The 20920-nt window shown below is 55.3% G+C and overlaps 1 protein-coding gene and 1 long non-coding RNA gene across 2 annotated transcripts; one reads left to right on the forward strand and one right to left on the reverse strand.

Moving 5' to 3' along the window:
- On the forward strand, window positions 370-4443 carry LOC108633456. The gene is made up of 4 exons (XR_001917080.1): window positions 370-509; window positions 857-1085; window positions 3878-3957; window positions 4106-4443. It is a non-coding gene; the product is annotated as an uncharacterized LOC108633456 (long non-coding RNA).
- Window positions 10506-20074, reverse strand: SLC29A1 (solute carrier family 29 member 1 (Augustine blood group)). The gene is made up of 14 exons (XM_018038775.1): window positions 19966-20074; window positions 17625-17734; window positions 16336-16418; window positions 14394-14475; window positions 14077-14279; window positions 13832-13971; window positions 13473-13607; window positions 13283-13380; window positions 13067-13145; window positions 12707-12804; window positions 12374-12482; window positions 12037-12122; window positions 11455-11654; window positions 10506-11135 (listed from the first exon to the last, which is right to left on the reverse strand). The coding sequence occupies exons 3-14, from the start codon at window positions 16362-16364 to the stop codon at window positions 11024-11026; spliced, it is 1371 nt and encodes a 456-aa protein (XP_017894264.1). The 5' UTR covers window positions 16365-16418; window positions 17625-17734; window positions 19966-20074; the 3' UTR covers window positions 10506-11023.

Here is a 20920-nt window from a genome sequence, read left to right on the forward strand (position 1 = left end):
CACTGACCTCTGTGAAAACCTGCAGGGCAGGCATCTCCACTCCTGAGAGTCCCAGCCTCGGGACTAAGGTCCAAGCCTAAACAGGGGTTACCCACTCCCCCCTACGCTCCGAGGCTCGACCTCCTCATTAGAAGCTGCCCTACACATACTCTAATTGCCTGATACTGGAAAGGGGTCTTTTCCGCGGGCGTTGCGGAATTAAAGAGGTCCCACTTTGTGGGCATGCCTGGAATACAGGCCCTCCCGGGGCGGGCCGGCGTTTCGCCGCGAGGCGTGGCTCCGGCTGCGGGCCGGGCGCTGGCTCCAGCCGGCCAGGGGACTCTTTGCCTGCACACGAGGCGGAAGGATCCAGGGCGGCGGCGCTGCGACACTTCCAGCAGCTTCCAGACCGGCCAGGGCGGCCCTGCCCCGCCCCTTCCCTTGAGGCCCCGCCCCGCCCTCTGCGGCCTGGGCTGTGCCTCCGCGGTGGCTCCGCCCCTCAACCGCACTGCTGGGATCCTGGTGTCCAAGTAGGCTATACCTTCATTACATTTCCTCCAGGAAACTGCAGAGGGGATCCATTACCCTACCCGCCAGACCCAGCTAGCCGGGCACTGCGTCCGGGTGGGGTGGAGCGGGGATGACCCCACTTCTCCCCCCATCGATCACACAGCACACCGGCCGGTGGGGCGGCTCTGAGGGTGCCGCCTTCAGAGAGCAGACACTGGGGATGCGGTCGCTTACCCGACGGACCGCTCCCACCCCCCCACCCCCAGCCGCCCACAGGTGAGGGAGCGCAGAGACTTGAATATCGAGTTGTTTCTCAGTCTGGCTTCCTTTTTCTTTTTTTTTCCCACCCTCTTCCCTCCTCCTGCAGCTGCCTAGATCTGGGAAGAGTCGGGTCTCCCAGGACTCCTGCAGGGTGGCAGGAGTTCTTGGAGGCAGCATGAGGACGCTGGTCAGAGTGTGGCCCGCTCCAGGTGCCAGAAGCAAGTCGTTCCCCTTCGGCTGTGGCCCAGGAGCCTCAAGGCCATGGGCCTGCCTAGGGAGTGCCAGAGGGACGCCCTTCTCTGCTGTCTCTGCCACGTTTGCGTGCTCTCCAGCTGGTGAGCTGGCCTTACTTTTCCAAGGCCTTATTTCTGAAGCCTCCTTTAACGCAGATACCCTCCAGGAGAGAATGGCCCCTCCCTACGCTGTGACCTTGTGGATGTCCAGCAACTCCCTTCGTGGCCTGCTTTGTCGGTCCCTGGCATCCTGAGGAGAGGTTCCCCCACCACCCACCCGCGGACCTCCCTCAGCAGCCCCGGTGCCCAGTCTCCTCCTTTCACATTTTCTTTGTTCATGTGTTGAGTTCCAGGGAACAAAGGACCCTTCCTTCCCTTCTCCTTGGCCCGCACTCCAGACCTCAACAGCTCCGCCCCCATTACCTCAATTTCATCTCTCCATAGGCTTCTACTTCTCTTCATTATGGTCTGGGAGAAGCCTGTGGCTGGGAGAAGTCAGTGAGTGTGGGAAGGGGCGTGGGCGCTGCTGCTAGGAGGGGCCCCCGGCTGCTCTGTTCGTGATGGAAACCTCAAACCAGGAGCATCACCCCCACGAGTGCACCTGCCCTTCCTATGCACAGAAGGGGTTAATTAAACATCTGCCCCCTGGTTCACAAGAGCATTCACAGTATTTCACAGTCCTGTGAAGGTGTGGGAGTGAGTCTGCACACCTAGAAAGTGGGAGAGGAAGGCTTTAGTGAGTACCCCTGGGTGGGTCAGCTCAGAGCCTTTGCTCCACTCACTCCCGTGCCCCCTGCTGCAGAAGTCCAGTAGTGCGGATGCTGTTTCCCTTTCCAGACTCAAGGAGGAAGCAGAACAAGAATCACTCCTGTGGACCAGTGTCGGGGCCAAAAATTCCTTAGGGTGTTCCTAATGGGAAAATCTCAAGTCTCAACACCAGCGCAGAAATTCTGATTTCTCTTCTGGAAGCCTCCCAGGATGACCTCTCCAGCTCACCGACACTCACTAAGCCCCACTCGTAAGCCTTGCCTTACCACGCGATGTGGAAACAAGACAAGAAGCCCTCAGCCCACTGGGGGGCGCTGCAGCAGACCAGTTGTGAATCAGAGCAGCTAGAAACAGGGGAGAAACCTCCCAGCTCATCCTGGGGAAGGTGGCCGGCACAGGTCTACCCCCAGCAAAGGGAAAGCATGGGGAAGGCACAGGCCTGACAGAGGAACCAGGAACCCTCAAGGGAGGCAAAGTAAAAGTGAAAGAAAGTGAAGTCGCTCAGTCGTGTCCCACTCTTTGCTACTTCATGGACTGTAGCCCACCAGGCTCCTCCGTCCATGGAATTTTCTAGGCAAGAATACTGGAGTGGGTTGCCATTTCCTTTTCCAGGAAATCTTCCCAGCCCAGGGATCGAACCCGGTCTCCAGCATTGCAGGCAGACGCTTTACCATCTGAGCCACCAAGGAAGCCCAGGGAGGCAGGGGTCACTGAAAGTGGCCTGGCAGGCAGGAGTCCAGTCACATAGGGTCACAATGCCATGCTAAGTAGTTCTGACCTTAACTTAGGGTCAGGGAAGCCACTGAAAGCTGTTAAAGATGACTTGACCCCATCCCCACCCCGGATCCCCAGAAGTCTATTCTCAGCAGCATTTGCAATCCTTGATGTTCCCAAGATACCCTTTATTTCCAACCAGGCCTCAAAGACCCAGCCTCACCTTCTGCTGCCTGGAGGGCCACCAGATGAAGCAAGGACTGACAAACTGTGGCCCTCAGCCAGTGGTCTTATCACTTGCTTTTGTATGGCCTGTGAATAAGCATGGTTTTTATGTTGTTTAATGGTTGAAAAAAATCAAAGGAAAGACAGTATTTTGGCATGTGAAAAGTATGTGAGGACTTTCTTGGTGGTCCAGTGGCTGAGACTCTGCACTCCCAAAGCAGGGGGCCTGGGTTCCACTGATGGTCAGGGAACTAGATCTCACATGCCACAGCTAAAAGATCCCGCATGCTGCACCTAAGACCTGGTGCAACCAAGTAAAATAAATATTTTTTAAAGTAGATGAAATTTGAATTTGTGTCCATAAAGTTTTACTGAAACACAGCTTTACTTCTCTGTTTACATGTTGGCTTCTGTTTGTTTCACACTGCAATGAGGGAGCTGATAGTTGAGACGGAAACCATATAGCTTGCAAAGTCTAAATATTTACCCTCTCACCTTTTGCAGAAAAGTGCTGCAGACCCCCTATCTAGCTAAAGCAAAGTAGGGTCTTGCAGGGCGCACAGATTCAGCCTGGGTAGAGGCTTCCTGCTGCTGCTCATTCTGGGACTTCTAGTTAGGAAATGCAAATGGTCGTTCATGGGGGTCAGGGGACCACTGAGGGGAGTTTAGATACAGGGGAATGGATGAATCAAACAACTGAGGACATCAGAGACTGTATAAGGACGGAGATGTAATAGAGGTGAGTTTGATCCCTGGGTCAGGAAGATCCCCTGGAGAAGGACACGGACAACCCACTCCAGTATTCTTGCCTGGAGAATCCCATGGACGGAGGAGCCTGGCAGGCTGCAGTCCATAGGGTCACACGGAGTCACACACGACTGAAACGACTCAGCATGCACATAGCTCTGGATCCTTAACCCCCAGAACAGGCAGCCCCCCAAGTTCAGAGCCTGCCAGGCATGCTCTATCAGTTTTGGTCTTCCTGGTTTCACCAAGTTTACATCTCTGAATTCCTGAGCTGACATCCTCCTGGGCCAATGGATCTGACATTAAGATATGTTGGGACAGTTGAGCAGGTCTGCAGGGCCAACCAGTGTTCCATCTCTTTGCCTCAGTTTCCATGTTCTGCTGGGATATATCTTGCACAGCATTTGCTCAATTGATTATTATGTTATTTTTTGATGCAGTGACAAATGGAAATTTGTGTTCATTTTCCGTTTCTTGGAGAGTCTGAAAAGCGATTGTTGTGTATCGATCCCACAACTTGGTAAGCTATGTTACTAATTCTTAATTTGTCCATCAGTATTTTGTTGTTTTCTAGTACAACCCTAGCTATTATCTGAAAACAAGGATATTTTGTTTTTTGCCTTTCTAACCCTTGTGTGTCTTATTTCTTGTTACCCTGCACCGGCTAGGACCTGCAGAAAAATGATGTGTGAAAAGAGTGGTCCTGGGCATCCCTGTCTCCTTTCTGATCAGAAAAAGAATCCTTCATCATTGAGCATATTTACTGTCTCTGCTCCCTACTTGTGATACATCTTAAACTGAATAAGTATCAGATTTTTTTTGGCATCTATTGAAAATATTGTTTTTAAAATTTCCTTTATCGATATTTTAAATTCATTAATAGACTTACTAATGTTACACTGAGATTATCTATTTTAAGTTTTGTAGAACCCATCTATAAAACTGCCTGCTGTTTCTGTTGTTTTGTATATGAAAACATTTTAGGGGCTTCCCTGATGGTCCAGTGGCTGAGACTCTATGCTCCCAATGAAGGAGGCCCTGGGTTCGATCACTGTTCAGGGAACTAGATCCCCACGTGCTGTGCCGCAACTAAGACCTGGTGCAGCCAAATAAAGAAATAATAAATAAGATTAAAAATTTTTTATAGAAAACATTTTAATTAGAAACTCTTTTTTTTCTTGGTATAAATGCATTCAAGTTTTCTACTACTTACTCCTTGAGTGAATTTTATTTAATAATTTTTCTGGATGTTTCTTGAAAGCTTTAAAGATTATGGCATTCTATTTCCTTGACTAATTTTTAAATCTCTGTCTGTCTCAAGTATGTCTCCTTTTTCACACCTACAATTGTTTTTTGTGTCTTTTCCTTTTTTATAATAGTTTCACCAGGGACTTATCTATTTTATTTACATAATTTTTCTGTTTATTTAATTTTTTTTACTTTATTCTTTTATTTCTTAAATTCCTGCTAAACTTTTTCTCATGACTTCTATTTTCGGGGGGACGAGTCTGTTGTTCTTTTTCTATTTTCTTAATTTCAATACTTAGCATATTAAATTTCAGCCTTTCCCCTTTTCAGACAGAAGGATTTAAGACTATAAGTTTCTTCTCAAGTACTATTTTAGCTATATCCCACAAATTTCAATATATAGTATTTTTAACTCAGTTTAAAGGATTTTGATTACCCTTATGGTACCTTTGTTGACCCATTTAAAAGTGCTTAAAATGGTCAGTTTTATATTATCTTTTCATTTATGTCGACAATATACAATGGTGTGTATGGTGCTGAACTTTTGTATTTGAGACTTCCTTTGTAATCTAGGATGTGGTTAATATTAATAAACCCTCCACGTGTGCTTAAGAAAAAGTATCTATCCCCTAGCTGTTGGATAAGTCTAAATACGTTAAACCTACTAAATCAAGCCAGTTAATTGTGTTGTTCCAAACAAACAAAACACCCACTTGGAGACTCCTTGGGACATAGCTTGGAGAAGGGAGAGGCTGAAGGTGGAGAGCTCACACAGGGGTGGGTTAGAGGCAGGGTGCATGCCTTTTCTGAGATAGGGTGAGAGAAGTGGGGGCTGAGGCACTTTGTGATTCCAGTGCAGGGCCCAGGTTCTATCCCTAGTTGGGGAACTAGATCCTGCATGCCACAACTAGAAAGATCCTACATGCTGCAGCTAAAGATCCTGCTCGCTGCATCAAGACAATCCCGCATGCTGCAATGAAGACCTGGTGCAGCTAAGTAAATGCATAAAATAAAAAATGTCAAAAAAAGAAATGGGGATGGGGAGGGAGATGGGAGGGAGAGTCAGGATGGGGAACACATGTACACCCACGGCTGATCCATGTGAATGTATGGCAAAAACCACCACAATATTGTAAAGTAATTAGCCTCCAATTGAAATAAATTTTAAAAAGAAAAATAAATGGGGGCTGAGGGGAGGAGGACCACTCTGGGTTGGAGGAGTCTAGAAGTCTATTTCAGGGTTGTGGGGCATCAAAGAGAGATGTTCAGGAGGCAATAGCTGAAGTCAGGAGCAAGACTGAAATATCTCAGGAGAGTGGGGTGCGTAAGCCAGAAACTGTGGTCTAAGCCATTCAGGAATTGTAAATGGGGCACATCTTTGGTAACTTTCTCTTTAATATTCAATATCAATGTCTGGACTCTGTAAAGGCATAGTTATGTGTGGCCTGAGGGGTGTGGCTGAGTCCTGCCTACCTGCTGTGGTCAGCCCGGCCCCAGAGTGTCTGTCCTCCTCCTGCCATTACACCCACCAGGCAGCCCTTTTTGTCCCGGGCATTGGTCAGTGTTCTGGGTCCGCTCTGACTAAGAAGGGAAAACATAACCCCAAACCGGCTCAGCTCAGAGCAGGTTACAGTCAGGGAAAGGTGCAGGGGGCAGGTGACACCGCAAACAACCCTGACCTGCTTAACCGTGCTGCCTGACACCTGTCCTGCCCCAGGCGCAAGGCACCACTCAATGCGCAGGTCTCAACTGCCTGGATTTCTGGGTCATTCACAGGACTCAAGGCTTGCCTGGCCCACCTGCACCAGGCATGAGACGGGCAGGGCTGTGGTAGGGGGGTGAGGAACTCACCAACAGGAGGGGCTGAGGCTACACATCAGGAAGGACCTTGCTGGTTTCTCGCAGGAAGGATGCCATGGGAATTCGGGGTCCTAGGAGGCTTAGAATCCCTGGGATGTCAGAAGATGCCTCTTTGCAATGTTCTGGAGGCAGGGAGGCAGGTGATGGTACCACCCTGTCATGTGAGGCTCTGGGCTCTGGGCTCTGGACCTTTTCCCACGCCTTTCACTACCTAGAAACGTGTGTGTGTGTGTGTGTGTGTGTGTGTGTGTGTGTGTGATGAGGGCTGAGAGACAGACACAGAGATAGAGAAACAGAGACTTAAACTTACCTGGTGCTTTGAAGTTTACAAAATGTTTTCCCATCCGTTAACCTTTCCAGCCTCGGTTTTATGGACGAAAACAGGCATTGGCCATCGTCAGCCCTCCTTAGGATTATTAGATCACAGGAGTCAATATATGTAAAAGCAGCCGCAGATGAGCGTTATTCATTAACTCCGTGGAGTTTCACAACCGGGAGAGGTAGGCGAGGCAAATATTATTACCCCTGCTTTACAGATGAACGACTGTGAGATGGAAAGCGCTTGGCTCAAGGTCACCTGGACTTAAGGGGTAGTAAAGTCTGCCGCCCCCGCCTCCCCCTACAATTGGCAGGGGCCAGATGCGAAGAAGGGCTGCGCGGATGCAGGCCGCGCTCCCGCGAGGGGGCGCGCGCAGCACGGTGACGTCGCTCCCCCAGCCCCCGCCGCGGGGCGGGGCTGAGAAGGACGCGGGCTGCCCTCGTTCGCGTCCCTGCCTGGCGGTTCTCGGCGGCCGCGCGCGAGGCAGGGACTCGAGTGCTCGTTCGCACTTGGCTGGGGGAAGGAAATGAGGTCTGGTTCTCGAGGCTTTCCGGGTCTGAAGATGCAGGGGAGGGGCCCGAACAGCGTGGTGGGATGAAGCGCGGGTCGCTTAGACTCGGGCAGGGAGCCCACCAAGCAGAGGTCGTCCTAATGACTCTTGGCACCTCTGTCTCTAGTGCTCGCATCTCCCGCACCCAGGCTCTCCCGCAGACTCGCGTAATTCCCTTAGCAAGTTCATACACGTCACCCCGTTTAAATAACAAGAATCTGGGCCACAGAGGATGGGTGACTGATAGTACTTGGCAGGCCCAAGATGGAGTCCTCGTCTCTGAATCTGAACCACGTCCCCAACCCGTACAAAGGTCCAGGGAGGGGGTAGCTGTCCTGAGCAGAAGCCCCTGCTTTTGTGTGGTTCTGCTGACTCATTTAGCATTTGCCCTGCTGTCTGGAGCCAGAACCCCGGCGGGCTCACTGGCAGGGACCACCCGGACCGCCAAGGCTGTGGGGCTCTGATGAGCAGACTCTCAGATGGAGTTGAGCGAGAGGAACCCAGGTGGGACACAGGCTCCTGGTGGGTTGTGGGGAAACGTGGATTCTGCTCGCCTTCACCCTCTCTACCGGCTTGCCTCAGAAACCAGACGGGCCTCCCTGCAAGCCTGGCGTCACTCCTCCCGTGTGTGTCGAGACTTGGGTTTTAGGCAGGGCCTGCCGGCCAGAACCCGGCTATCTCTTTAAGGTGACTCTGCACTTCTCTGCTCACATCCATTTTGATTCACTATCAAGAGTTTTACATCCTGAGAATAAATTTCCCAGTAATGGGGGGTTGCCTGTCAAGCACCTGCCTCCATCATACTACCCCTCACCCTACTCTTGCCCTCTTCACTCCAAAGACTACAAACAGGTATATTCCAATTCATCAGTTATACCTGATGGTTCCCTTCTGTTTTTAAGGATGATGGCTAATTTTGCTGGGGCTTTTTAACTTTTCAAAGATTTGAAGCCCCAACAATTCACCAAATAAGATTAAACAAGAGGGAAGTTTCTGTGGGGCTGTGGCGGCCACCTCAGGGAGTACAGCAGCCTCTGCACAGACCACTGCTAGGGGCAGAAATGTCACACGGAAGGAGATGACCGGCACAAGCCCAGCCTTTGGCCACCTTACAGGAAGCAAAGTGCGGAGAGGAAAGGTGAGGCCCCAGAGGCCTGCCTCTCGCAGGCAGCATTGCCTGCAGAGCGCCCTCTTGTGGTCAGACACCGCCACTGCAGTTGGGCTGGCAGGAGCTGTTTTCTAGCCCCCAGAGCTTTCTAACCACCTTGCTCTCAGGTGAGAACAGTGAGGTCTTTAGTAAAATGAGTGAGATTCACATTTTTTGATAATTGCATTAGAAAAAGTTTTGGGAAAGATATTCTAGTAATCTTCTTCAAACATCAGTTTCACTCAGGGGACTTCCAGTGGCTGACTCCACATTCCCAATGCAGGGGGCCTGAGTTCAATCCCTGGTCAGGGAACTAGATCCCACATGATCAAGCACAGCCAGATAAATAAATAAAATTTTCCTTCAAAGTGAAGAAAGATGTGACTGTAATCTAAAATGTTTGTCCTTCAAGTCACTGCTGGAGTTGAACTGAGTCCTACCACACAGCTGGAGTCTGGCCTGCAAAGACTGAGGGGGAACAAGCAGGGGCAAGGAAGCAAACATTTCTGAGTATCTCTGGGAGCTTAGAGGGAAAACGTAGGATGTGGACCTGAACCTGAAAAGCATGACTGGTAGCTGGAGTAAGATAAGAGCATAAGCCACGGTGACAAAAGGCGCAGAGGGGGAAGGAACTGTGCAAAGTGGCGGCTGCTGGTGGTGGAGGAAGATCAGGAAATGCCTGGCGTGCTCCAGGAGAGACCAGCCTGTGACTCAGTGTTCTTTTCAGGTTACGCTGCAGCCGCGTGTGTGATGGGCTGCAGTAGACCTGGCTGGAGTCCTGAAAGGCCAGGCAAGAGGCAGGAAGGGGCCCAGGGAAGAAGCACAGGGTCCCTGAAGGGCTGTGGTGCTGAGGAGGGAGCCCAGCAGGACTGTCCGGTGTGAGTACCAGGGGTCTGTCGAGAGGGAGCAGAGAAAGGGTGCAGTTTTCTCTCAGCCTTGTGACCAAAGGGCTCTGCAGGGATGAGCGAAGACTCAGGGCACCCCTTGCTTTTGAAACTGATATGAAAGGAACAATTTATTTCCCATCAGCCTCAGATTATGTGTACTGGTTTGACGTGTACCCTCGGGTGTATCTGTGGACTCCAGTTCCCCATATGATAATACTTAACTCTCCTGTTAGGACTACAGAGCTAATCAAAGACCCTTAAAAATATGCCAACATTTTTAAGTCTGAAGCCTTCAATTAAACTGTTAGAAATGAAGCCCTGATGCAAGTGCCATGGGCATGGGGGAGCGGTGGTGGGGGGCGGGTGGTCAGTGTCAGCTCGGCGGCCAGAGCTCTGGTTTCACTTCCTATCAGGAAGAGCTCTTTCTGAGAAGGGGCACTCCGGTGGTATGGGCCCCTCCACCGAGTCCTCTCACGTTCCTGAGCCAGTGCACACCTCTCTAGGCCAGAGTCTGGGAGGAGAAAGGGGCCCAGCTTCATTGAGGACACACAGGCCCCTTGTTCGCCAAGAAGTCTGCCTTGACTTCAGTGTCAGGGCCTGGTGCCAGGCAGGGCAGAACCCTCCGGCTACAGCCTCTTCCTGCTGGTGGGGTGGGGGTGGGAGGTGGAGCTGGCTGCTTTTAGAGAGTTCCCTCCCCAGGCTGTGGGGTGAGGACAGAGTGGAGGGGGCGACTCAAGACAAAAGAAAGATGGCGCACTGTCTCCACCCCCAGGCCTCCAAAAGGAGGAATGAAATGGCAAAAGGAAATAGCCTTTCTCCATCTCAGCCAACAGTCTGGGTGTCCTGGCTCCAGGCCTGTCTCTCTTCTGTGGCCCCAGCAGGAGGCACTGTAATGCCTCTGAGACTAAAGAGGACCCACCCCATCCCTAATGCCTTGGACCCAGGCCCAGTGCTGGCCAAGGCCCATCTGGGTCATGCTCATCCCCCCAGACTCAGGCTGCCATCCCTCTAGCCTCTCCAGGGTGTGAACCCATGGCTGGAGGACACAGGGAGCCACGGAGGAAAAAAAAAAAGTTTATTTAACCAGCCTTTGAAGGCCCCTGGTTTGAGTATAAAAAAAGGCAGTAAAATGGCAAATGTACAGTGTTCATGATGGGTAGAACATGGAGAGGTGGGAGGAAGAGGCACATGGGGAGAAGGGGGCTGCAGAAATCCCAGATCAGACTTCAGAACAAGCAGTCCTGGCCCCCGGCCACCCTTGGTACAGGCAGACAGACAAGACACACGACTCTCTGAGCCTAGGAACCCCTGCCCGGGCAGGCATTGGTCAGAGCCAAGAGTGGGGGGTCCGCGTGAGCAGAGACTGTGTCCCCTCCCTTGACTCTGACCCTGCAGCCCACAGTGTCCCCATGTTCATCCACAGAGCTCTCTCCTCGGGGCCTGGATGCCGGGCCCAGCACAGGCCATGAGCAAGCAGAAGATGGCTAGACAGGAAAACCTCCAGAGGACCCCTGCCCACCCCCAAAGGGGAAGGCAGGAGCAGGCAGCTGGTGCCATCCTGCCGTCCATCCGCGGTCACACGATTGCCCGGAACAGGAAGGAGAAGACGGCCCCCAGGGCCAGGCCCAGAGACAGAAAGAAGGCCATGATGGCTCCAGCTGTCTCCGCCTCAGCCGGCTTCACTTTCCTAAAGGAGGGAGGGCGAGCCGACCTTAGGACGTCCCTGACCCCAGTCCCCTGCCCCACCCAGAGCATCTCATTCTGCTGACCCACTTGTCTTCCTCTCCCTCTTGGTGAGGGGGTGTGTACTGAGGCTGTCTCTACCTTTCCCTGGGAGCCCCTCCTCCCCTCCCACTGCCTGGGCTCCGAGGGCCAGTGGGCTCCTCTCTCAGCCTGGAAACCCTGAGCTCCGTGATCAGGAGTCTCCCTCCTCCCACTTTCCCTCTGCTGAGGGTCCCCAGCTGGAGCACTAGGCCCCGCCTGAGGCCACCATACTCCCCACTCACTTGGGCCCGAAGCACATGCAGAGACTGGCAAGGTAGCCGTTGGAGAAGGCGAAGGCAGCCATGAAGATGATGAACCAGGCATCGTGCTCAAAGATCACAGGCAGGTTGCGGCGGGGCTGGACGTTACACAGCAGCAGCAGGGGCACGAAGGCCAGCCGGGCCAGCACCAGGCTCGGGAGCCAGTAGCTGTCCTTCCCAGGCTGCGGGGACCAGGCCATGCCACCGTCAGGCTGGGCCAGCCCCCGGGGCTCCATTCGGAGGCCCTCGGGATCTGAATTGAAACCTCCAAGCCTAGTTACCCTTGCAGGGTACTGATCGGGAGTGGCCATGGTAGATAGACCTTCTGGCCATGTGCTGCAGCATGACCTGGGTGGTGATCATCAGGAGAGTGTGTATGTTTATGTGTTTGTAGTCATTAAACTGTACATCTACAACTTGTACACCTTACTATACAAAGATTATGTCTCAGTTTTTTAAAAAAAGCATGGTCCGCTTTCCACCATACTTTCTTGGTCCCCTCCCTGGGTGTCTCAGTCTGGACTCTCCCATCTCACAGGGGCTTGGTGACCCTCCTTCACTTACCCACATGGTGATGGCTGTGAGGCTCCGGCCCAGCCAGTCAAAGACATTGAAAGTCAAGAAACAGGACACAGGAATGAAGTAGGCCTCTGAAGGACAAAGAGTAGATTAGGAGAGGGTTAGTGGGTCCAAGAAAGGCAGGATCTAGCAACCCTGACTCTCCCTGGGACTTGGGTTTCCCAGCTGTGAAACGGAGAAGGTGCTTCCAGGCCGGGGAAGGGTGAGTGGGCCAGCAGAGCCTGGCTGCGGAGGCAACAGCCCAGGCTCCCCTCGCCCAGGCTCCTAGCCCTGCTCTCAAGCCCCTGTCCTTCCCCATCCTGGGAACCCGTGGTTTCCTCACTCCAGGCGCTGGTGCCCGCAATGCTGGACTCGACCTCAGCTGTCACGGCAGGAAATATCCCAATGGTGATGGTGAAGACGAAGCAGACGGAGAAAGCCGGGACCAAGATCTGGAGGAAAGGGACCCTGGTCTGTGTCTTCATGGTGGCTGTGCATCATTAAAGAACCAAGATTCCCCAATACACACACATGCGTGCACGCATACATGCAGGAAAATCCAGGAAAGTGGCCAGTCTCCAGTCAGAAAGGGAGGGGATGGGCATGGGGTGAGAAAGGATCAGAAAAAAGGGAAGAAAGGGAGGGGTAGAAGGCAGGATGCCCCAGCCCTACATACACTTTTGAGGATAGTGCGGACAGAGTGGCTTTCCTTGGTGGGCTGAGAGCTGGGGGCCGAGAATCGGGTCTCCTCTTGGCCTGGTTTTGCTTCCTCTCCTGGGGGGTGACAGGTGGTGAGAGGGTCTTCAAGTTGTGGGAGGAACAGAGCAACGGGAAATGACACAATCCCCAAAAGGGCTGGGGTCAGCTGGGGGTGGATACCCCCTTAAACCAGTGCACAGCCCCACCCAGCTTCTGTAGCCCAGCCCTGTTTACTGGTGTTATCCCTCACTACAGGAAGCTCATTCTTGCCCCCAGCTCATGCTGCCCCCCTGCTGAGCAGCCATCCTCCACCCCAGCTTCCTCGGGTTCTTCGGACCTTTACTAATGAGGTCCAGCTTGGTCTCCTGCTCCCCGGGCCCTTCGAGCTTGAGCTGCCGGTAATAGCGGTAGAATTCCTATCAAGGGAAGGAAGGTGGATTCAGAAGCAGAATCTCTAGAGCTTCTCCCTCCCACAGGTTTCGTCCCCTTGGTCTGGAGCCCTGGACCCCTCTCTCCCCGCCAAGAACTCCAAACCTGGGGTTCGAGTGCTCACCAGCCGTGGCAGGCCCAGATAACAGATGATGGTCAAAATGATAACTCCACAGGCTGTGATAAAATAGCCAAAGGCACTTTCCGACAGCTTGGAGCCACCTGGGGCAGAGGGTGTCAGCGATCAGAGGCCGGCCCTGTCCCCTCCTCCCCGCAACCACCAGGGTGACAGGCAGACAGAGGGCAGGACTTACTGGCAATGGCGCAGATCATGGCCACGGAGGCGAAGAAGCCTGCCAGGCCCTGGCCACTCATGATGGGGGCTGTGTAGCTGGCGGGCAGGAGGCCGGCCAGGCCAAACAGGCTGCCCTGCAGGATGGCGCCGAAAGCTGTGCAACAGGGTGGACAGCAGAAGGGAGAGGGGAGCCGGGTGGGTCGTGGGGCCTTGGCAATTCCTGCTTGACTCCCAGTAAGTCCTGACACCGAGCAGCCCTTTCCTTCCCACTCCTAGCCCTGCTTAGGCTCTTGAATCCTCACCACCCAGGAGGAGGAAAAGATTCCTCTCTGACCAGCCATGGGACTTCTGCCCAGGTCTGCACCCAGCCCCGCTTACAGTTAATGAGCATGATCTTGATCATGGTGATGACGAAGAAGGACAACTCATGTAGGGGCACCTTCACCAGGATGGCAGTGATCAGGAACACCAACAGGATGGCCACCAGGCTGCCCAGGATCCGCACAGACTGGGGGATCCTGTCAAAGAGGAGGCGGTGGCAGAGATGGGTGGCAAAGCCAGGGGCCCAGCCCAGGGAGGGCAGGAGGCAGCGAGGGGGTCAGGGTGGGGGTCTGGGGGCTCACCTCTGATGCAGGAAGGAGTTGAGACAGGTGAAGATCAGCAGGGGCACCATGGCACATAAGGTCATGACATTGTTAAAGATGGTGCTGAGATGGGTCCGCTCTGGCGAGGGTGCCAGGGGGCTGGCCGAGGCCTGGATGTCCTTGCTTACTTCAGCAGGGGCCAAGGACATATTCTGGGACATGTCCAGGCGGTTTGTGAAATACTGTGAGGGTTGCAGAGAGGAGTGTTGGCACCTTTCGCACTGTGCCTGCAAGCACGTATCCAGGCCCTAAATGCCCAGTGGATGAGCCCCTGGGAGCCCATTCCCACATCTCACCTTAGTGGCCGTCATGAAGAAATTCCAGGGCAGCAGCGTCCCCAGACCCAGTACGAAGAAGATAAGCCAGACGGCTTTGTACCTGGGGATGGGAGAGGAAAGTGAGGCCAGGTGACCCACCATCCCACCTTCCTTCCTAAATCAAACCTGGGGCGGCCCCACCCCCTCCCATCTCTCCAGCTGTCCCAGGGCGCAGAACATGCAGAAGAAGAGGTGGCCTGGGATGCGGGAAAGGGCACAGATGAGTCCCGAGGGGGAGGGGGACCAGGGACATAGGACTGAAGAGCATGGCCAGAAAGACCTTGGTTCTCAGTCCCAAAGACTCGGGGGACCCTGCAGGCTTGGGAACCAATGTGATCCACACATCCGCAGGTGGTTTTGGAAATCTTGCTAAAGGCTGAGGGGGTGGGTGGGTGAGTGAGAAAGCAAAACACAAGTCTTCTACCCACGCTGGGCAGGCTGGAAGTGATTACACTGTTTGGGCAGGGCTGTGCGGCTTTCCAAAGAGGAATCTGAGGTCAGGAAAATCCCAGACCATTCTGGATCTAGGAGGACAGGGATGCGGGTGTCCTGGGACAGCTGAGAAGCGAGGGAGCTGTTTTTTCCTGGCTCACACAGAACCAGCTTTGTAGGCTACACCACATAGGAAGCCGGGAGGGATGGGCCATGAGACGTCATCTGGGCTCCAGAGTGTAAATAAGAGCCTCCCAGCCTGGGTCAGGACACTCACTTGCCCCAAGCCCTACACCTCGGGGCCTGTCTCGGATGGGACAGCTTCTCCCAGGCAGCCCTGTGGTCCCCAAATGTGTCTGCTATACTTTCCCCACTGTCCACACCTGCGGTCTTCACAGAGCTGGCAGGGACAAGCCCAGGGCAATGAGGAGACTAAGCAGGGCCTGGCCCCACAGGGCGGGGGCCTGGGTGGGCGTCCCAGGTGGGCAGGTCTGAGTCCTGACAACTGCAGCCCCCTCCCACCTCCCTCCTATAGTCCCCACCCTGAGGAAGAGAGGTAAGGCCTGGATTCAGGGGCCCAAATGAAGGGAGCAACTCCCAGCCAAGGTCCCATAAAATAGAGACCCAGTGTGGGGCCACTGGAGAAGGCAGAGGAGTTCACAGAGGGCTGCCACCAGAATGGGGGTGCTAGGATTGGGGGGCAGGCAGCCTGGGAACGAAGGACACCAGGAAGGATCCAACCAAACAACCTCTAGGGCCTGTACTTACTGTCTCCTTAAATTCCCTCCCATCCAAGTAAACCTCACCTCTGCTTCACAAGTGGGAGGCTGTCCCAGAAAGATAAAGCTAAGTGCCTAAGATCCCACCGCCAGCAGTGACCTTCAGCACAGAGGGCCGGGATGAGCAGGGGATGCGGCTGTGGGACTGCGATGGAAAGATATTTTGGGCACCAGGCACGGCTTCATCTACTTTCTTGAGGTCTAGACTCCTGGAAGAACTTGAAACCAGCTACGGTCTCTTCCCCCAGAACACACACGCATGGCCACAGCTTTGGGTCTAACTGGAGGGAAGTCCTAGGCTCCGGAGGTGGGGAAGTGAGAGGGAGGTCAGAGCGAGGACCAGGGCAGGCCAAAGTCATCTGAGGCTGAGGCCAACTCTGTCGGCTGGCCAGCCTGGGAATGAGGGGTGCTGCCAAATGTCTCCCCACGGTGCTGGCCCGAGGAGCCGGAAGCTGCCGAAGAGCAACACTGGGAACTCCAACAGGCCAGGGAGGGGCCGCCACCATCTCACTGGGCCTCCCGGGAGACACCGCTCTCAGCACCCAGCCACGACAAGCAGGGCCCTCTGATGCAAACGTGACTCGTAGCTACCTGGCTGGAAGGCTCATCATCAGTGGCAATCCCAAATTTCAAAGGATACAGCACCCAGCCCCCCTGGAGACCCGCTCCCACTGCCCTAGATCCGCAGCCCAGGTCTCCCTCCCTGGTACCTGTCCTGAGGCTGGTGACTGGTTGTCATGGTGATGGCGTTCTTGGTTATGCCTGGCTGACAGCTTCCTCCCTCCGGTGCTTGCTGGGGGCAGAAGCAGTGTGAGGCCCTGTCGTGGCCCTGCTTCCCTACAGGCCTCTTCAGACACTTGGTTGGTGGGTGAAGAGGGCCAGACAGACACAGCAGGCAGGCTGTAGGGTCCCGAAGGCCCCGCTCCTGGCCCTGCCTCTCAAGGCTGCTCCTTTTGACCCCCTTGGGCCAGTCCTGCTGAGCCCCACTGCCTGCTCAGACGCTACCTGGCTCCCGGCCTGGCCTGGCCACTGCCTCCGCTATTTTTATCCAGCAGCCGAGGCTGTCTGTGAGCAGGGAAACAGGGGCGGGTGGAGAGCAGACAAGGAGGAGGAGGAAGTATGGCAGAGAGGGAGGGAAAAAAACAGGCAAAGGCATGAGGGGGGTCATGAGAGGATGAGAGGGGTCAGGGACAGTGACAAGGATAGAAGTGGGGAAAGAGGAGGGAAACAGAAAAGAGATAAGGGGGAAGAGGGAGGGCGGGAGGACGTAAAACAAACAGATCTGCAGCAGCAGCAGCCTCAGGCGTGATGACCAGGCCAGCCAGAGAGGCCGGCCTGCCTCCCACCCAGGGCAGCCTCCCTCCCTGGGGCTCTCCGTCTGATCTCTCTGCTCTCCCGAGGAGCCCTTGGGCTCATGGCTAGGGCGGGCTCTGGAGAGCCTGTCCCCCTCTGCAGGCACCCCAGATGCCAGCCTCTCTGTGGGTGGCACCTTAACCATCCTTTCCAGCCAATGCCCAGAGGTTTCCTGGTTCCTGGCCCATTTTCCAGAAAAACACTTTAGGATGTGCATGGGGACACAGCCGCTTCCTTGACCCCTGGGGACATCCCATCTCCCCCCTCCCTCCCTGCCGCTGGGTTCCTCTCTGACTCATTCCCAGGCCCCTGGCTTCTTCCCCTTTCTGAGAGCAAAGTTGGAGGCAAGATGGAGGGATAGGAGCGCAGGCCTGTCCAGTCCCCAGCCTCCCCACTTCGTACACCTTCCCTGCTCCCTGCTCAGGAGGGGTGGGGGGTGGGGGGCGGGGGGAGTATGGCTCTCTGGCACTAGGAGAAGAACCAGCTTTCCCTTGGATGGCATGGAAAGCCAGGCAGGGGTGGGCGGGCCTGTCCCCATCGTGCCAGCTCTGGTGTGAGCTCTGGAGCCAGCTCTGCTGTTCTGGGTGAGGACCAGCTTCCTCGCCCAACTGGATCAGCACCCTCACCCACCTGGGCCAGCACTCACCGGATGCCCAGACTTGCCAGCAGAAGGGTCGGGGCAGATGGGGCCCGGGCGGTCTGTGGGAGGTGGTCCTAGCTCAGAGGCAGGCGGCAGGTCTTGTCCATGGGCTCCTCCTGAATAAGGGTCCAGAGTGAAAATTGCGGCAGCGGGCGTATCGGGAGAGAACCCCCCAGGTCCTCCCGGGGGACGAAACACCTCCATTCTGAGAAGCCTTCTGAACTAACACAGCCAGGGAGATAAAACCCAGCCCTTATCTCCCACCAGCAGTCTCAGCAGGGGAGCTGAGGGGTTGGGTCAACCCCCAGGTGCAGCCAGCACTCCAGGCTTCAGCCTGAGATGGACAGCCCTCGGGACTCTGAGAAAGGACCTGGACAGGCCTTTCTGCTCCTCCCAAAATTCCTCTCCACCCCTCCCTGCGTCAACTCCAGCCTCTGCGAAGGCCTTCCTCCCCTCCTCCCCCCACGACACCTGGCCGATGATGGCAAAGAGAAGGGAGAGGCAGACCCAGACACCCCAGAAGGAGGCAGAGGGCTTCTTTCTCTCTCCCTTCCTTTCCACAAATGTTTCCCTAGGACCCCTGCATGCCAGCCAGACAATGTTCTAGGCACTTGGGAGAGTGGTGAACAACAGTTTTCACATTTTCTAGAAGGATGGAGGGGGGGGTGTCGGTGAGAGGGCTCTACTCTGGGAGGTGGGCAGAGGAGGTCAGAGACTCATGTTTTCTATTAGGTAGAAGGAGGGAAACCCCCAGCTTCTTACTTCAGCCAACCCTGTTCCCTACCCACAGGCAAGATTCCAGGCAGTAAAGAGCAGGTAGAGTTTCAACACAGGTGAAGGCTGGGGTGGCAGACAGAGTATTTCCTCTTTCTCAGGAAAATCTTTTTTAGGCTGAGGAGTACTCCTTTCTGCCCTCTGGCCCTCCTCTTCACTGCCCCCAGCCCCACCCTCACCCCTCATCAGCTACACCCCTGCTCTCTGCTGTCCCCAACCCCAGCCCTGAGCACAACTCAACTCCAGGGGCAGCCCACTCCTCCTGCCCACATCCTGAAGATCAGTCACCCCTTTGGCTTTTGTCTGCCTCGGCCCAATCAGGGATTTGATACCAGTTCAGAACATCTGGTTTCTCTCCAGCCATGCCCTGGCCTGCCCAGATGGGGCCCTGATAGCAGCCACCAAACTGGGCACCTCCCCAGCCCCCTGGCCCCCAACACCTCTCACCCGCGCCAGCTTCTAGAGACATCTCTGTGGTAGCATCAAATTCACCACTTCCATGGATCCCATATGGGGCAGCCACCACCTGCAGATACCCTCTCTGGCCCTTGCCTGCCTTCACGACAACCATAAACTCATATAGATTGTCTCCATTGAACAGAGGAGGACAGCTCAAGCTCAGAATGGTTGAATCATTTGCCTAAGGCAACAGAGCTAGTGAACAAGTGAGCTGGAATTCAAAACTCATGTGAAGTTTACTCTAGGCTCCTTCCGGAGAGGGGAGAGAGGTTTAAAGGCAGCTTCCCAGCCAGCCTCATATACTGGGAGGTGGAGTAACTCTACTCCAACTAAGGGGTTAAAAAGTAAGGTGGGGGTCAGGTCATCTCCGGTCTGACTTGCGTCGGGTGTAAGGCGCTCCCCCACCCTATTACACACACATCCTGGCAAAGAGAGCTCACACAGACAGGAAGACAAGGCAAGAGGATCTGGAGGTGACCATGACCGAGAGGAACGGGCAAAGGAGTGGCCCCAACAGGGGTGAGGGGCGGGGGTGGGAGCAGCCTTCATCCGCCACAGCTCTCCCCCTGGGAAGCAAATCTGGGATGTCCTTTTAAGTGAAGCAAAGGTGTTCTCTCTGGAATAAACGAGGACTCGCCCAGGAAGGGAGGGAGGCCAGGTACACGGGCTCGGCCAATAGGAGGCCGGGTGTTAAAGAGGCAGCGCCTCCACCCCTATTCCGCGTGCTCTCCTGGCCATTCCCCGCACCCGGCGCAGTTAACGGTGCGGCCCCTCCCCGGTACCAACAACGAGATTGATCGAGATTAACCTTCAACTCGCCCGCCCCTTGGGGAGGTCAGCTCGGCGACAGGCAGTTTCAGGCCCAGTAGCCAGGTCGTCCCCGCCTGCTGGGGTCCAGGTCCCCGCACAGTAACCCTACGCCCGGGCCCCGGCGCGCCACGTGCCGCGCGGCTCCGCACGGGGGCCCCACCCGGCATCCCCCAGTCCCGGCGGCGCAGCTGCCAGGCCCAGCCTCCCTGCCCGCGTGGCAGCAGGCAAAAGCGGCGCGCATTCCGCCCCGGCGACCCCCGCCCCCCGCCCGTTTCCCGATCCCCTCCCACCTCCCGGGCAGCACCTGCTGGGAAGGAGTCCTCCCGCGTGGAGGTCCGCGCGCTCACCCGAGCAGCTTCCCGCGCCCGCCCGAGCACATTCAAACCCGCCCTCCGCTCGCCCCGCCCCGGCGCGCCCCCGCCCGCGTCCGCTCCCCGGCGCTCGCCGCGGCCCCGCCCCCGCCCGCCCCACGCACGCCCGCCCGGAGCTACGAGGGACCCCCGGACCCGAGACCCAGTACCTGCCTGGCCCAAACTTTGTACTATTTCTGTAGACTGGACCTCTGGGGCCCCTGCCCCGCCAAACGCTGCCCCATCACGGAGCACGTAGGGCTGAATGTATCCCTGGTCTCCTCGCTAGGGTTACACAAACTCCTACTCGGCCGTCTCGGGACTCTCCCAGCGACAAACCTGCTGAGGCAGATCCGGAGCCCCCCACCCCCACCACCGCCCGGTCCAAACACAGTCTCAGATGTTCCGTGATGGCTCGCGAGGCTACCTCCTACATACACCACTCTCACACCGCACCTTTTTCCTTCCCAGCGCCCCCTTCCCTTTTCAGTGCCACTTTCTTCGTTTCGAATTATCCTCTCAGTCCCCATGCCGGGGCATCCCTCTGACCGAATCAGTATGATGTGTGACCAGGGTTTTCCCACCTCTAACACTTACAGATCCGCTCACCCACAACTGTGATTTAGAGAGATAATGTGTGTAGGGGGTGGAGGAGAATGTTGGGGGGGGGTGTGGAGGGTGGCAGCCCTACTGTAGCCCTCTCATGATTCACCCTTTCTAAATCCAGAACTTTGGAAAAGCTAAGGCACTGCTGGCAACAGGAAAAGTCTTACATCCTGAGTGAATCCCGTAATCCAGATACTCCCGGAGGGAAGCCTTGCTGAGCCCCACATACTCCCAATCTGAGAAGAAGGCGATGGGAACCCTGAGGGATGATTGGTCCTTCTTGTACCTGCAAGGAAGGAGGAA

Source organism: Capra hircus, chromosome 23 (assembly GCF_001704415.2).
Source record: "Capra hircus breed San Clemente chromosome 23, ASM170441v1, whole genome shotgun sequence".
In the NCBI taxonomy this organism is placed as follows: Eukaryota; Metazoa; Chordata; class Mammalia; order Artiodactyla; family Bovidae; genus Capra; species Capra hircus.

Bases quoted from the DNA above. Each gene is read 5' to 3' on its own strand.
- SLC29A1 (XM_018038775.1), bottom strand. From the start codon at position 16,364: ATGACAACCAGTCACCAGCCTCAGGACAG. The intron at 12,805-13,066 runs GTCCGAAGAACC...GTCACCCCCCAG, and splicing joins GCTGGACCTCATTAGTAAAG to GAGAGGAAGCAAAACCAGGC. The intron at 12,123-12,373 runs GTGAGGAAACCA...TTTGTCCTTCAG, and splicing joins TGCGGGCACCAGCGCCTGGA to AGGCCTACTTCATTCCTGTG.